This window comes from Polistes fuscatus, unplaced genomic scaffold (genome assembly GCF_010416935.1).
Source record: "Polistes fuscatus isolate 324 unplaced genomic scaffold, CU_Pfus_HIC Scaffold3, whole genome shotgun sequence".
NCBI classification, from domain to species: Eukaryota; Metazoa; Arthropoda; class Insecta; order Hymenoptera; family Vespidae; genus Polistes; species Polistes fuscatus.
The window spans coordinates 4,618,726-4,636,179 of NW_025113107.1; the positions used below are offsets into that span (position 1 = coordinate 4,618,726).

At 29.8% G+C, this 17,454-nt stretch overlaps 1 protein-coding gene and 1 non-coding gene across 6 annotated transcripts; both read left to right on the plus strand.

Moving 5' to 3' along the window:
* The first annotated feature begins 719 nt into the window (after nucleotides 1-719).
* LOC122519231 (neprilysin-1) lies at nucleotides 720-14,284 on the plus strand. 5 transcript variants are annotated; one of them, XM_043638566.1, is made up of 14 exons: nucleotides 720-781; nucleotides 1,090-1,203; nucleotides 1,468-1,604; nucleotides 3,360-3,591; nucleotides 7,262-7,300; nucleotides 8,777-9,022; nucleotides 9,544-9,752; nucleotides 10,329-10,508; nucleotides 10,741-10,952; nucleotides 11,373-11,589; nucleotides 11,690-11,872; nucleotides 11,963-12,125; nucleotides 12,196-12,512; nucleotides 12,733-14,284. In XM_043638566.1, the coding sequence occupies exons 3-14, from the start codon at nucleotides 1,494-1,496 to the stop codon at nucleotides 13,003-13,005; spliced, it is 2,382 nt and encodes a 793-aa protein (XP_043494501.1). In that variant the 5' UTR covers nucleotides 720-781; nucleotides 1,090-1,203; nucleotides 1,468-1,493; the 3' UTR covers nucleotides 13,006-14,284. The 5 variants fall into 5 exon arrangements, with proteins under 5 accessions (XP_043494501.1, XP_043494503.1, XP_043494502.1 ...); XM_043638567.1 differs by having other exon boundaries at nucleotides 759-836; XM_043638568.1 differs by lacking the exon at nucleotides 1,090-1,203 and having other exon boundaries at nucleotides 732-781.
* Trnas-aga lies at nucleotides 5,837-5,918 on the plus strand. The gene has a single exon. It is a non-coding gene; the product is annotated as a tRNA-Ser (tRNA).
* Nucleotides 14,285-17,454: the final 3,170 nt, after the last annotated feature.

A 17,454-nucleotide genomic window follows, 5' to 3' on the forward strand; every position in this document is an offset into this window, starting at 1 on the left:
GAAGAAGAAGAAGAAGAAGAAGGAGTGAGATGGAGATAATGATATTAAAGCGGGAAAATGTAGAGAGAGAGAGAGAGAGACTGATGTCGATGTACGAACCTTCCCAATTGACCGTCGAACCGTATAAACGGTACTCCTACCCTTTTCTACAGATTACCTTTTACTACCTAACGGTGTAAACAAAAAGAAAGATAGATTAACGAAGAGACATTCTTTACTATATAGATAGATAGAAAGGGAGAAAGATAAAGAGTAAGAAAAATTATATGGGATGATATAAATAAAACAAGGATGGACAATATTCTTTCAAAAAAAACCCCAAAAAACAGCTAAATGTAAGAGAAAGAAGCTAGAAACAAAAATAGAGATATACATATAACGTATTATTAGAAAAAGATAGAAGATATTTAGAGTGTGTCTGTGTGTGTGTGAGAGAGAGAGAGAGAGATTATAAACGAAATAGGGGAAATAGGTTGACGTATTTGAAGAAGGTATAAATTAGATGTGAAGATAGATAAATAAATGTATAGATAGATGATCGATAAATAGATAGATAGGGTAAATAAATAGATTGATAGATATGTGAATAAATGAGAGAGGGAGAGAGATAAAAAGAGAAGAATATTGGTAAGTGAGGAAGAACGAGAGAGGGAGAAAAAGAGATTGAGAGAGAGAGGGTGGATGCTATTTCGTAGTGGAGAGGGAAATAAGAGGATACGAAAAGGGGGTAGCGAGAGGTAGCAGGCCAGCTGCTAAGCGCAGAGCGCGTTGATTCGTCTCGGTGAGTGGGTTGCTTCTCGTGTTCTAACATACTAACAATAAATATTATCTCGTGTGTGTGTATTTCTCTCTCTCTCTCTCTCTCTCTCACCCACTCACTTTCTCTCACTCTAATTCTTTCGCGTTTCATCTCTATCTTTTAATTTGATTATCCGTTTCCCCCTTGCTTCTCTCCATTTATTTTAAATAATTTTATATATGTTTTTTTCCTTATCTTATTGTTTTATTTTTTTTCTCGTTCATTATCGTCATTTATATCAATCGATTAATTTTATAAAATTTTGTTCAACTCCTTCGTGCGTGGGATAGAAAGAGACCAAGTATAAACAGAAGAGGGTGAGGAGGAGGTGGAGGAGGAGGAGGAGGAAGAAGAAAAATAAAAGGAAGAAAGGAAGAAGACAATATCGTTGAGTTTCGAGACCGGTCTGTGGGATACTCTTTTTTTTTTAATAATAACGACAATTAACGAACTTCGAATGATTCTTTTTCATTCTTTTTTTTTTGTTTATAATTAAAGGATCGAATTGTAATAAGAAATAATTAATAAGGTCGAATATATCGGTTAATTATAAGATCGAAATATATGTTTCCTCGTGTAATAGAAAAGGAAATAACATATTTGATATAATTTTTGTGTAGTACTTTTAATTATTATTATTATTATTATTATTATTATTTGAACGTAAGGGGTGAATCAGTTAACGGATAATAGGATGAAGTCGGAAAGTAATAACGGATACATCAGGGCAAACGTCATTCCAGAACAATATGAACTCACGTCTCCTTCGGGACAGGACGTTTCTCTAACTGGAAGTCCACTTCAGGTATGATTATTTAAATATTTATAAAAAAATATCTCATGATTGTTATATCAGACAATATTAATTGTTTCCGTAGAAAAATTTTGCGTGAAGTCCGAAACGACGATATAGAGGGCTTTAGAAATCATAATAAAAATTATTTTCTAATTGTATTGTTAATTTTCTTGTGTTTTTTCTATTTCTTTTTTTGTTTTTTTTTTTTTTTTGTTTTTTTTTTTTTGTTTTCATAGCAACACTTCTCATTGTTTGAATAATTTTAACGATACTTCGTCGTCGAATTGTCATTATTCTTTTCGTTGCTGGGTTTTTCTTTTTCTTTTTTTTTTTTTTCCTCACGAGAAAATAATTAAACGATTCTCTTACTTCTTTTTAACGTTTTAACCTTCGCGCTGGAGAATATTTAGTAGCAGGTAGATAATATCATCGATCGAGTATACAATACATAGAGACTAGTATAATTAACGCGAAGTAATTTTGACCAATTACCGAGACACCTGCATCGTTGATAAGGAAGACGTAGGAAAGATCGTAAAAAGAAGAGTGTCATTTAATAACGTGCACATGTGATAGATACACATATATAAATAATAGAAAAATTCTAGAAGAAAAAGAAAAGGATAGAAAAGAAAAAAAAATTCAATTTGCAAGGATAAGTACACTTTCTTTCTCACACACATACACACACGCATATACGTAAACGCATGCACATATTTACATATATTGTACCTATATATCGTATCGATGATCAAAAAGAAAAAGAAGAGCTTAAAAATAAAAGGTTCAACTTTATTTACATGGCAAGTTATTTTCGTATTTTTAAATATATATACATACATATTATATTTGATACGTGAAAAATCGATGCAGGAGATTCTTTTTTTTTTGGGAAAAGAAACGATATCAATAGAGAAACTTTCTATAAATTGCTATTATTTAATTTACTGTAATTATATTAAGTTACTATTGTTTAAATTCATTTCAATTACAATTACTTTATCGTGATACTATTATTTTATATAAATAGAATATTTATATAAAACTAGCTGCCATAAATCGATTATAAATTTATAGAAAAATGTATTACAGAAGAAAAAAGATAAAGAAAAAAAAATTCGAAAAAGTAGTATAACGCGAAATAGAAAGAATATAATATATTCTATTATATATACTTCGAGAGGGAAAAAAAACTTTTCCTTTATAATTTTTTCACATCCATAACTTTTTATTTTTTTTTTCCCGAAACACCCTCGTGCATGCTTATCTTTTTTTTTTATTTCCTAACTGATATTATCAGAGAAGAATATTTAAGTATATTTATATATTCTTTTTCAAATATTATAATCTTTTCCAAAGATTTTTCTTATTCGTATTGTGACGTTGTAGTGATACTATGGGTGACAAGGATTATGCATTCTAAAGAGTCATTCGGTAAATGGAAGCAGCGTGAATATTTACTATGATAGCTAGGACTTGTTCTTTTTCCTTTGCATGTAGGTTCTCTAGTCGGAGTAGGTTCGCGAGGGTCACCTATCTTGAAAAAGCGGAGTTTGCTCATGATTGTGTACGACGTTTCTTGATTTTCGGTGGTAGGTGGAGGGGTGTCAGGATATCTTCGTTGATTTTCATCTTTCAAATCAAAGTTGCCAGCTTTCAATTTCTTAAACCAATTGCGAACGGTTCTAATAGTCATAGTACCACTCCTATAAACGGTACAAAAACGTTTCACTTTTTATTTCATTTTTCTGTTAATTACGAAAGGTGACCTATGGACCAACAGGAAGCACAACAGTTACCAGCATTCTTCATCCAACAAATACGAGAAGTCAAGTCCCTGGAATAACACGTGCCACTTCTGTAACGAGAAGACGAAGAGGTGCATCTGCAAGGCAGCAAATGTTAGGCATTTTTGCTGTAATATTGCTCGTCATTTCTATTTTAATTCTTCTTATCTTGGTATTAAATACAACGCGGGAATGCGTCCAAGAGCCACGTGAGTTATCTCTTTTGTTTTATTTCTAATTCTAATTATCTTTCGAATAACCGATCAATGTTGTAACCTGTTATAATATTTACCTACGTTGTACAGTCCGTTATAAAAGAATACTTAGATAAATATTTTTCTAAAAAGATACTTCATTAAATTAATTTTAAAAGAAAATGTTTGTAAATTTTTTCTTGAATTATTTATATATATATAAAACAAGATAGAATACATTTGTTATATTACACAGATCCTATATTCTAAATTTTTAAATAAATAGGAAGGAATTAGAAGGATAAAGAAAATTGTGGAAGTTTTTTTTTTTAAATAGCAATTATTAAGATTAAAAAAGAAAAATTATTTTTCATAAAAGGAGAGAAAGGATAAATTTTGTTGTATTACACGCATTACGTGTATTGCACGTATTCTATAAATATTACCAAATATCGTAAAATAGGTCTTAAGTCGAAAATTTATTTCTCTCGAATGGTGATTTCGTCGTTGACCTCGTTAATGACCTTGAGATAAGGAGGAAAGTCGAGATACCGATGCGCTATCGTAACATAAAGTATACGGTGCTTTAACAGAGGGGTTGAAACTATGCTCGCCACGTGTCACGATCGTTACGAAAAAGTTCCTCTATTGGGGTAGGTGTTAGTTCATGAGTTCGTGCTCGAAATTCAGACGAGATGTATTTTTGCCTTTTCCTATTCAATGCATCTTTTATTTACGTGATAGTTCAAGAGCAATCAAATTTTATTTTGTACTTCTAACACATATAGAAATGTATATATGTACATATATATTTATTCATTCAAGCGATATAATTTTTTATATATTTTAATATGTCTTTTTTAATATTTTTTTTTTTAATAAATATTATCACAGGCTATAAAAATATTTTAGAACGAATTAATGTAATATTATTGTTGATATAATTATATTTTTCATATTTTGTTAAGAATACTTTTGTAAATTGTTCTGAAATATTTTCGAGTCTTACTTATTTATTAGAAAATATATTTGTTAATATATTTCTTCAATTAAATATTTATATAAAAGTTTTTTATATATTACATTTTAAAACTATATGGATATTTGTTTTCCATTAAAATGGATGAAAAATCATTTTCTACAAAATGTTATTGCACTTCCATCAATTTTTTCTTTCAAATAGAGTAAAATAGCGAATGTTGATTACGCTTATGGAATATTTTCCGTCAAATAAGACAGATTGTTGTATTGTTCATTGGATATTTTCTAATTTGATCGTAACATCGTCGTTTTCTACTGGTGAAAGGATTATAAATCCACTTTTGGAATAGCCTTTTCGAGTGGAAAGACACGATAACCTTGACTCGATTCGATTTCATTTAAGATTATGTCGATAATGACATAAATCTTTAGCGTTCGTATTGAGGAAAACAAGAAAAAGAAAAAGAAAGAGAGAGAGAGAGAGAGAGAGAAACTAAAAAAGATGAATGAACTTCGTACGAAATTAAATTGAAAAAAATATAAACCATAGAGTTATCCGAGCGACATAATTTCTTTCACTTTTTTATTTTTTCTTCTGCGTATCATTTCGTAATTCGAAATTTTGATCGATCGTTCGATCGATAATTTTTGTACAATTTTTGTTAGATCAGGTGAAACTTCAACTTCGTTTAAAATTAAACTTTTATTTCTACAAGTACAGGCTGGTTTAAAAGTTTACTGAGCGATTTTAAATATCAATTATTTTTCTCTTATTGTTAAATATTTTATGCTGGTAGTAAGCCTTGCAGTTTGACCGGATAGATAGATTTATTGCCTTACAATTTGATCGAAAAAATTTGTTTGAAAAGTATCGAAAGGATGTAATTTAATTTTAAAATTATCTAGAGAACGTTCGTATTACTTCAGAGATATTCGAAATATATTGTTTAATATGAGAATTATTTTTTTCACATATCTAATTACGTATTTTTTACAGTTTCTAATTTTATTTGTATAATAAATATATTAACATCTTTCTGCGAATCGTTCATTCGACAAACTTGATTATTACAAAGGTTTTTATTCAAATAAAGTTAAGCATCAATCACAAATACTTTGGTGTTAAAATTTAAAACGAAAATTCGTAAAACTTTAGAAATTATTTCGGCATGCGAAAATTGTTAGTATATTGATAGAAGAAAAATAAAATTAAGAAACAAACAAAAATCAAGAAATATGTGGTGTCACCATGTCGAAAACTAGCAGAATGGAAGCCACAGCAGTCGTGGCCGAGTGGTTAAGGCGTCTGACTAGAAATCAGATTCCCTCTGGGAGCGTAGGTTCGAGTCCTACCGACTGCGAGAATTGTTGGGTGAACAATATTTTTTTTTTTCTTTTTTTTTTAATTATATTCACGAGTAAAAAATTGTCTCTCTTTTCTAGCTGACACGCTAATGAAGAATTTAAATAAGATGAAAAAATATACCGAAAAAAATAAAAAAAATACTCGGTAATTTGCAATTGTGTAACAATGTTATCAAATTAATAATTCATTCCCCTGCTTGCTGCGTTCGCCGGAACAGTTGAGAGAACACGGAAGAATATTCTCTCGAGAATAGAATTTATTTTCGGTGACTCGAAAAAAAAACCACGTACGCTTTTTCTTTACAAACACAAGAGAGGGAATTCATTTATACGTAGAGAAAGAAGAAGACAAAAGGGATGATGAATGAACTCATTTTCTTTGAGAAGAAAAAAGAGAAAAGAAAAAAGAAAAAGACAGAAAATGTAACATTAAATAATATTTCCAAGCGTACGTCAGCACCGTTATGTTCTGGGCTCATTATAAGAAAAACGTACAATGATATTATTACAATTTTTAACATGTATTATTATCTTTTTCAGACATATAAAATTCTATATTATTTTTGATAAGAATGTTAAATTTTAATGAGGAATATTTTAATAATATTCATAATTAAAATATTCTTAATTAAATTTATATTTAAAATAATATTTATTTATTTATTGTATCTATATAGATGTACATATAAAATAACACGATTAAATACACTTACATGATATTTGAATAAAAATCATTAGAATTTTTCAAATATAATAATTACGATTTCAAATAACCTTTATCGTGATAATTGAATTGTAAGATCAAAATAAATAAATGTAACAGAATACATGATAAGAAAATAAATAGGAAGGTTTTCCAAAGTCTGGTGTATGGTTATCTTAACGTTTTTTTCCTTTTGTTTTTTTTTTTATCATTGGAAATTTTTCGTTTCGTAAATTGTACAAGAAAAGCTCGGAGATCCTATCTTTTTCGACTTATTTTTCAACGATCGTTATTTTCTTCCATTGGGATAACGCGTTCTCTTGCACGTATTACGAACACTAGAACACAACCCTCTTTTCTTTAAAGAAAAAAAAAAGAAAAAGAAGAAAAGGAAAATAGAGGAAAAATAATGGTAGATTAGATTCGTAGACAAGTCGTAAACAAGTTCAAGGAAAATAAAAATCTATTGTTAATCGCACGGTGACACGATCTTTTTCAACGTCTGAAAAGAAACAATAAATAAATAAATGTAATATAAATTACGAACAAACATTTATGTTAGTTAGTAATATTTGTTCTTTTCTCATAGAATTGTTAATAAATTATTTTTTCAAATTATTTGATTTCTCATTTAAGGTCCAAACGTGTGCATGTCCGAAGAATGCGTGAGAACCGGTAAGTTTTTATATATTACACATAATGTTCGTTTTTATCTGATTATTATTAATGTTAATATATTAAATATTTCCAATCCTAAGTATATAAATATACATACGCTTGTGTAAAGGCTTATGTGTAAACTTTAAAAAAAAAAAAAAAGGACGTAGAGATTTAATAAATAAAAAGAATCCTAATTACTTAATTATTAAACATTAAAAACTTGATATAGAAGTTATATCGATTATTATAATGATTTTCGAAAAATAATAAAACCGAAATATGAGAAAGTACGTTGTTTACGTTGTTAATTAAATTTTACGTCAATTATGCTGCAGTTTGTGAAAAATTTTAATAAATCAATTAACACAACGTCCTCTTTAATCGAGCATAGGATGATCGTGCTGAAAATCGGTGGTAAATTAGGGCTGCGGATAAGCGTTCATCAAGCGTGATTGATTGTCTAGCGGTGATCGGAAGCAAACACGTTTATATCAGGTACTGCGAACAGGTTACGAAATCGAATTACGGTGTTACGTGGTATCGATTAATTCTCGTTCGTTAAATTCGTCCCTTCACGATGTTTTCTTCATTATTACGTTTCGATATATCGGTCACTATTGATTAATTCATTTCCTTCTCGTAAATATGAATTTTGTTGTCGTTTTTATTAATTAATTACCATTGGTTGCATATACTATATTATATTGCATATTGCATGTAGCTTACAAATAAATATTTTATTAATTTATATAATATTATATTTTAGTATTATTATATTTAGAAGAGAAGAAGATATTTTATTAATATAATATATATTTTATTTATAAATATATTCCAAGTTTTTTATACGGGCATATATATTTTTCTTCTTTATTACAATATATACTAATAAATAATAAATAATACGTATATTAACAAATATTAATACAATTTTCGTGTTATTATACTTTTATCGTATATTTGCGTTATGTTATACGATTTATTTGAAATTTATTTTGTAATAGTTCATTTTAACGTTAAATATCTAGTTTTCTTTTAACGACATTGGAATTATAGGAGGGGAGAAGACGGGGGCGGGGATAGATATTAATGAGAACTGTAATTAATCTACGGCAGCGTCCACGACAGCCTCATTTCACCGACATCGCTCATTTAAGTCGTGTCAGGATATTAATCTCGCTCCTAGATAATACCGTTATCCAACAATTTTACTAGTTTCGTGGAAAGATCTTATTTACAAAGTAATTAAATAAATAATAATAAAAAAAAAAAGAGAAAAATAATAAAGAACATCTTAATTATTTTGTTGTTGTTGTAATATTACGATAATACGATTTGTAATAATGTTTTAATAGTTTAATAATTAATTTTAATATTTATCATTGGAATATATGATCTTTGTATATTATATGAAAAAAAAAGTTATGATAAATTGTTTATTTTTTTATTTATAAATTACAAATGAAAATAAAACGATTTGTTTTCATATAGCTGCAAGTTTGCTATCAGCCATGGACAGAACTGTATCACCATGCGATAACTTTTTTCTATACGCATGCGGTACTTGGAATCGTTTGCATGTAATACCAGAAGACAGAAGTTCTATTAGCACATTTGAAGTACTCGCTGATCAATTGCAAGTTATTCTGAAACGTGTTCTTGAGGAATCACCGAACGAGAACGACAATAATGCAACCCTCAAGGCCAAAATGTTCTACAAATCGTGCATGGACATCCGTGGGTATAAAAAAGAAATTACAGAAATGTAATTAACGATAGCCCAATGATATCTTCTTCATATTTTATGCAAAAACCCTTAGACTTTTTATCTGACGAATTAATAATATTCAATATAAACAAGGCTACGATTTATCGGTATCAAAAATTTAAATCATTTCGTTTTCAGTATTTTCTATAAGTGATCAGTATAGCTATCTATCCCCAATACAATCATGTCATTATAATAAATATCGTTAAATTTAATTAATTATAAATATTTATATATATATACTGATCATTTTTATTTTTAAGGAAAAATACTAATTAACATATATTTAAAAATATTGATTAAATAAATAGAAGTATAACGAAACGATGCATTTCCATAATTATCGTTTCTTTTTATTATTATTCACAAGAAAATAATACGAAAGCGAGTCTTTCGTAGCAATAAAAAAAAAAAAGCAAAATGAAAATTTTAGTGTAAGAATTTTGTGATTGTCTATATATTGATTATTTTAATATTAATCATTGGACAGCACGCATTCGAGATATCGGTGACAAGCCTCTAAAAAAAGTATTGGCAGCACTTGGTGGTTGGCCTGCAGTGGTTGGAAACTCTTGGAAGCCACCACCTTATTCAATCGAGGTTCTATTAGGTCGTCTTCGTGGTGAATACAATGAAGGTATCCTAATGGAGCAATGGGTTGGCCCGGACGACAAGAATTCCTCGACCAACATCCTGCAGGTGCGCCGGCAAAGTAAGGCCCCTTGGTCGACGAATGCATGTCATTCTATTTTTTATTTTATTACAAGAAAAAAAAAAACAGTGACGATAAAAAATATTCCGTCGATCAATATCAGGATTCATTTTTTAATCGTCCAATATAATTTATTAAATCTATAAAACAAAAACATCGACTTTTTTACATTACCATTCGGTTGAACAATTTTTTCAATATTTATGATCGTTATTAAATAAATCATTTTTAGTAGGTATAAATATTTTGACGATCGGTATTATAAATAAAAAAATTTGTCGACATTCTAATTTAAATGTATAATAAATATTATAAATATTGATCGTTTAATTCAATATATTAATCACAAATGTTTGCAAATATTGATCCAATTAATGGCAGTTTAAAGATTAAAATCGTATACGTTTATGAAAAAAAAACATAAAAGAAAAAAGAAATAAAATAAATGAAAGAATTCCCAATATAAAGTTAATTGTTATAAACTTTGATGACACGCTCTGTTGGAAAACTAATCGATCACAACGTTAATAATTATTAATTGTTCTTATGGTTTTCTCCGTTAGTTGGACCAGATGCAGTTTGCGTTACCTAGTAGGGATTATTATTTAAAGAAGAACAGCGAAGCAGAATTGAAAGCTTATCATCGTTACATGACAAATGTCGCAGTGTTGCTAGGTGCAAATCCCGATACGGCTGCATACGAGTTCAATCGCGTGATCGCCCTTGAAAAAAAACTTGCCAATGTACGTGTGTGTATGTACCCTTCGTATATTTATATTTTTTTCCTCTCTCTCTCTCTCTTGCCCGTTTTTGGAAGTTGTTGTGTTTAAAATCAAGTCAAACTCGATATACTCGATATACTGACCAACGACCAATACGGTTTTGTTTGTTTTTTTTCATATAAGTATATTTTTTTTCTACGTTTTATTTTTATACATTTTATTTTTTTTTCCACTTGTATCTTTAAACTTACAGGCCTCGTTGCCCGAGGCTGACAGGCACGACACCTCTCTGATCTATAGAAAGTTAACATTGCGGGAACTTCAAGAAGAGGTGCCGCAACTTCAATGGAAAGTTTATCTCCAAGAATTCGTAAGTACTCCAATTACCGAGGACGAGCCTGTAGTCGCATACGCGATGCCCTACTTTCTTCAAATGGGTCGCATCGTTCAGAAAACTGATCGCAGGTAATCGAATGTTTTTTCTTTTTCCCCTACGCACGTATCATCACCATCGATTTATTCTATTACTTTATTTTCCCATTACTTTTTGATCGATAGTTAGATAGACGTTTAATTTGTTTCTATTTAAATTTGATTTTATACTGTTATGGTTCTTCTTTTTGTTTTTAATCTATTTAAATTTGATATCGCTTTTTGAAATTTCGTACTTCAATCATTCGTCATTTTTTGATGGAAATTCTAACGTAAAATAGGCCTGTTTTAAATTCGATTTTTCGACAATTTCTCATCTTTTTTTTTTTGTTTAATTTCGTAACATTTATCTTCAATCATTTTCTGATCAAAAATCTGCACGGTCAATCACATTTTTTTTGAGTATTCCCTAATTGTTTCTATTTTTTATTTTTGTAATTTTGTCTTCGACAGGACTTTGCACAATTATATAATATGGCGATTCGTGATGTCGATCATGCCGCATATGATAGACGAGTATCAGCAAAAGAGAACCGAGTTTCGCAAGATACTGTCAGGTATATTAAGTGAAAGAAACAGGTGGTCAGAATGCGTCGAATGGACCAATAGGAATCTTGGCATGGCTGTGGGCGCACTTTTCATACGTGATAACTTCAATCACGAAAGCAAGGTTGTTAACGTATTAACCGTTTCAATGTCAGATAGTAGATGATTAAATAAGATTTTTACGGTAAATGGTGAATGGCGAATAATCGTTTAATCGTTGGTAGGAAACGGCTTTGGAAATGATACGAACGATACGCGAAGCTTTCAATGAATTGCTCGCTGAGAATCAATGGATGGATGATGAAACCAGAACCGTTGCTAAAGGTAAAGCTGACTCAATGAACGAGAGGATCGGTTATCCTGAGTTTCTTAAGGATCCCGTCAAACTTTCCATGCAATACGTGACGGTAATTATCATAAGTGGTAAAATACCGATTAAAGATTTTTCTTCGATTCGTTAGATTCGTTGATAAATTGTTCCACGAAACGTATTTCAGTTGAACATAACGGAAGATCGTTTTTTGGAAAATGTTTTGGCAGTGCACAAGTACGAAGCTTATCACAATCTCCAGGAATTGCGTCAACCAGTCGACAAGGACAAATGGTCTACGGAACCAGCCGTCTTAAATGCCTTTTATAATCCCAATAAAAATGACATCGGTAAGTCGAAAGACAATAATGAAAGGATTAGGAAACTTAATAAAGTAATTATCAAATTGTCGGTTTTTAGTATTTCCAGCAGGAATTCTGCAACCCCTGTTTTATTCTCAGCACTTTCCTAAATCATTGAATTACGGGGGAATCGGTGTGGTGATAGGTCATGAGATCACTCACGGTTTCGATGATAAAGGACGACAATTTGACAAAGATGGTAACATGATGCAATGGTGGAATAATGCAACTATCAAAGCATTTCGAGAGAGAACGCAGTGTATCGTTAATCAGTATTCCGGATATAAATTAGAGGAAGTAGATCTTTATATAAACGGTCGAATGACGCAAGGTGAAAATATTGCTGATAATGGTGGGCTAAAACAATCATTTCGTGTAAGTATAACAAATCCATTGATCAACGTTTCTCAATCGATTGATTCCAATTTATCAATTTTTTACGAATGTTATATTATAAACATTTAAGTTACGATATCATATTAAAAACAAATTTATTCAGTAGCATGGCAAGCAAAGGTTGAGACATAGTACCGTAGATATCTTTGGGATTATCTGTGTCATCCTTTACCTTCGTTTTTTTTTTCATTTATTTTAGGCTTACAAAAAGTGGGTCTCGATACACGGACAGGAACCATTGTTACCTGGTGTGAATTTAACCCACGACCAACTATTTTTCCTAAATTATGCTCAAATCTGGTGTGGCTCGATGAGACGGGAAGATGCTTTAACCAAAATACGTAGTAGCGTGCATTCGCCGGGCCCCGTTAGAGTGTTGGGTCCGCTTTCGAATAGCGAGGATTTTGCAAAGGCCTACAATTGTCGACCAGGCTCACGGATGAATCCAATCCGTAAATGTAGCGTCTGGTAAATAAGTTGATTACAAATTATTAACAATTAAAAGAATGTTAGAGTATTCTTTCTTTTGTTTTTAAAATATAATCCATTCAAATGGATCTATTATAATATAGATGAATAGATCATGAAGATACAGATGAACGAGGTTCTACATGATATCATTGTAGTAAATCCAATATATACCCATGTTTCGTGGTAGCCATTTTGTCGGTCGCCATTTTGTCGGTAGCCATTTTGTCGGCCGCTATTTAAGATTCATATCGAACTTCACACAATTTTATCGTCAAAAAAATACAATAACGTAGACGAAGATAATAGTCATATCAAAGGGGTGGTGGACAGGGGGCGGGTGAGGGAGAGGGGGAAAGAAGAAATATTTCATTAGTAATAATAATTAATAAAAAATTCATTATTCTTATTGGATGTATTATAATACATCATGAATGACACACATATATGAGTCTAAGAGACCTAACGGAGTTGTTCAAGTATCGTTCAAGTGGTATATCATCATCAACGAGATATCGAGCTTTAATAACGATCAATAAATATCAAACGGCTACGGTTATTTGGACAGCTCCTCCTCCATAGGGGAGAAGAAGTACAGTGTATGTATATATTCAATGTACGTGAGTATGCACGAATGTGTTTATGTATGAATATCTGTATGTATGTATGTATGTATGTATGTATATCTGCAAAAGAATCTAAAGTGACGATAAACGTTTCTCGCGTGAGCGAATACATATGGGGAAAAAAAAAAACATAAAATGCATAGATACAACTAGAAAATTTCACGATAAGAGAGTTATCAAGAATTTCGAATTGCGAACATTTCCCAGAAGAATGGGAATTAGAATAATTATTCATTTTACATGTGTTAAATATTTGTAATGGAAATCCATTTTAGATAGATTCATGGAATATAGCATTTACATATAAATAAATTATTTAATAAATTAAGAATAATAAAAATTAATAATAATAATAATAATAATAATAATAATAATAATAATAATAATAATAAATCCCTTGCGGATCTGGGGAAAAGAATAAGACCGCAGTAATCTCTGCTTGTCGTAAGAGGCGACTTATAGGGAAATCATTAACGAGGATTATATTCCCCTCATTCTTAATAATAATAATTATAATTATAATAACGATATTAATTGTTAAATCGCCTGAATCTGTCGGTTTGCAGTTATGCGCGAATGAACAGCAACAGAAGTAACAATAATAACGGCTCGATAACAGCAAAACGTTGCAATAAATGGTGTGTTGTTAAAGTATAATACTTACTTAGGATATCCAAGTATTATTTCTTTTTTCTTGTGACCTACTTCTTGATGTTTTTCTTTTTTCCCTACTTTACTTTTTACATTCGATCACGACATTTGAACGTAGGAAGAGATCATTATAATAGATTTCAATATAAATATGTAGTCGTGCAGTTACGAATGTAAGACGATTCGGGAAAAATCTTTTCTACGACGATCACGAGATGAGATCTCTGATTTTTTTCTTTTCGCCCACTCCAAGATGGAGAAGAATACGAATTATAATATCCTATATGTATATATAAATATGTATGTGTATGTGTAGAGAGATATATACAGGGTGTATATCTACAGGAATATTGCAAATAAAAATATAAGGTTCCATTGAAAAAAATACCGATAATTTCGAATCTCGTAAAAAAAAGAAAAAATTATCGTGAGAAATAATTCTTTCATTTTTCTTCCGAATCACCACTCCCCCCTCCAACCCCTCTCCACCGTTCTTGTAATAGTGTAACTTTTTGTTTTGTAAAATTTTTCAATACGTTTGCATATGAAGGAAATATTTAAGTTATCATTCCATACACATACACATACATTACAGGATATTTTGAAATATTTTCAGAAACCTATCAAGGCCATCCTAGAAAAAATATTAAACCCGTTCTTTTTGTTTTTTTGTTTTGTGTGTGTGCGTGTGTATGTAAATAATACAAAACTAATCGCGACGAATTATTATTGCAGTAATATTTTATCTTATTTAAATCTATTTAAATTGAAATAGATCATTTTTAACGTATGTCCTTCCTTGATAAATTATAAAATGAAAATTTTATTCTGTCTTATTAGATATTTCCGATAAATCTCCGACATTTTGACGAATAATAATGCATAAGTAAAATATTGGCAATTGCAACGGGTATTCTCGGTTTATCTTTGCGTTTCGTTTAACGTGATTTCCATTAACATAATAATTTATGAAACATGCATATGAAGTAAGAGTTAATTTTTTTAGGGATACTTTTTGTATACATATATAATACATACACATTGTACAATATTACATATATACACATATTTATATGTAATAATCATATATATGTAATTGTATCGATATATTAAGAGAAAAGAAATGAAACAGGCAGTCGTGTATTTGTTGAAAGATTTACTCTAGTATTGGAACATATCATCCATACATAGCACGGTCAATGCCGATCTTGCTTGTTTTTATGTAAAAAAGGTGGAAATAAAAATAATATACAACAGACAGAGGGCTTTCTCTCTCTCTCTCTCTCTCTCTCTTTCTTTCTCTCACACACACTCTCTCTCTCTCTCTCTCTCTCTCAATTTCGCTCAACATAACATATGCGTCTCAAACGCGGTGCTTTTTATCTCCCCGGTACCGCGCACGCCATTCTTTTTTTATATTCTTTTATTTAGTTCGTAAATATATTCATATAAAATTGTAATTTAGTCAAAATTTGTACATATTGCACGGTCCAATAAGGATTTTATCAATATATATGATAATAATAATAATAATAATAATAATAATAGTAATAATAGTAATAATAATAATAATATAACATAATATATTTATAATATTAATATAATATAATATAATATCATATCATAATATAATATAAAATAATAATAATATTAAGAAAAAAATAATAATGACAATTATTATCATTAATAATAGTTAATAATAGTAATAATAATAATTATTATTAATAACAATATTATTCTTACTCTTAAACTGCGCAATTAAAAAAAAGAAAAGAAGAATAGAAAAAAGAAAAGGAAGAGTAAAAGTATAATAAGAAAAAAAAAGAGAACAGTGTCCGTAAGAGAATATTATAAATGTTTTATATAAAACATTATTTAACGAGAAAAATTCTGTTAAACGTATGTACGTTTTAATGCCGGAAAAATCGAAAGAATTATCTAGAGTTGCCGAGAGAAAAAAAAAAAGGAAAGGAGAGGAGAGGAGACGGGAATGAGGGTGGTAGGTCGGTGTTCAATTATAAACTAAATTTTTCTTTGCATTCTTAATTTTTCTGAAACATAGTTCAACTTTTTTTCTTCGTGCCAGTACATATGAGAGAGAGAGAAAAAGAGAGAGAGAGAGAGAGAGGGAGGAATTGGAAGTAAAAATGAAAAAGAAGAAGATAGAAAGAGATAGATAAACCTACACGAGAGAGAGAGAGAGAGAGAGAGAGAGAGAGAAATTGTGTATAGTATTTAAAATAAAAAGAGAGGAAAAGGACAACGTGTATGGCGGGCTGTCGAGACGTCAATTAATAATCATCACGATATTTAACATTAATAATAATAATAATAATAATATTAATAAAATAATAATAATAATAATAATAATAATAATAATAATAATAATAATATTAATAAAATAATAATAGTAATAATAATAATAATAATAATAATAATAACATAATAATACTTCCGGTTATAGCATATAACTATTACTAACGTAACGAGTCTCTCTCATTTTATGTACAACAACGTATTTTGAGTGTCTCGTATTTTAATTAATTGTATTTCGAGGACGGAGAAAGGTAATATAATAAAGTATGATTTAGAAAGGGCCATTTATATAGAAAATTCGTCCGAGCACATAAACATATTTTTTTTGTTCTTTTTCTTTTTTTTGTTTTTGTTTTCTTGTCGACGACAATATGACATTTACTTTTTTTTTGTTACTCGTTGAATGCAACGCAACGAAACAAATTTTTCTCTCTTCCTGATGAGAATATATATATTATATTATATTATTATTTATATATGACGGACGTTTTTTTTACTACCTCCCATCATCATTTTTCTCTTCTATTTCAAGAGTCACGTGATGATACGAGCCATTTGATCATATTTGAACAAATACTTGAAAGTTGACGAATAACGTCGAATATTTCTTTCCCCTTATTATGTGTTTTTTTAAAGCAAAGTACAAAGTATTTATTTATAGTAAATGGAGAAAGAGAAAAAGAGCCACAGATAGTAAAGAGAAAGAGAGAGAGAGAGAGAAAGAAAGAAGAGCAAGGGGTTGAAATATAACATGGCACCACGTCTTCGAATTTTCGTCGAGTCTCCGATAAACGCGAAAACTTCTCGCTTTTTCCTTTCATTTATTATTTTCGTCACTTAAAGGACATTCCAAAAAAATA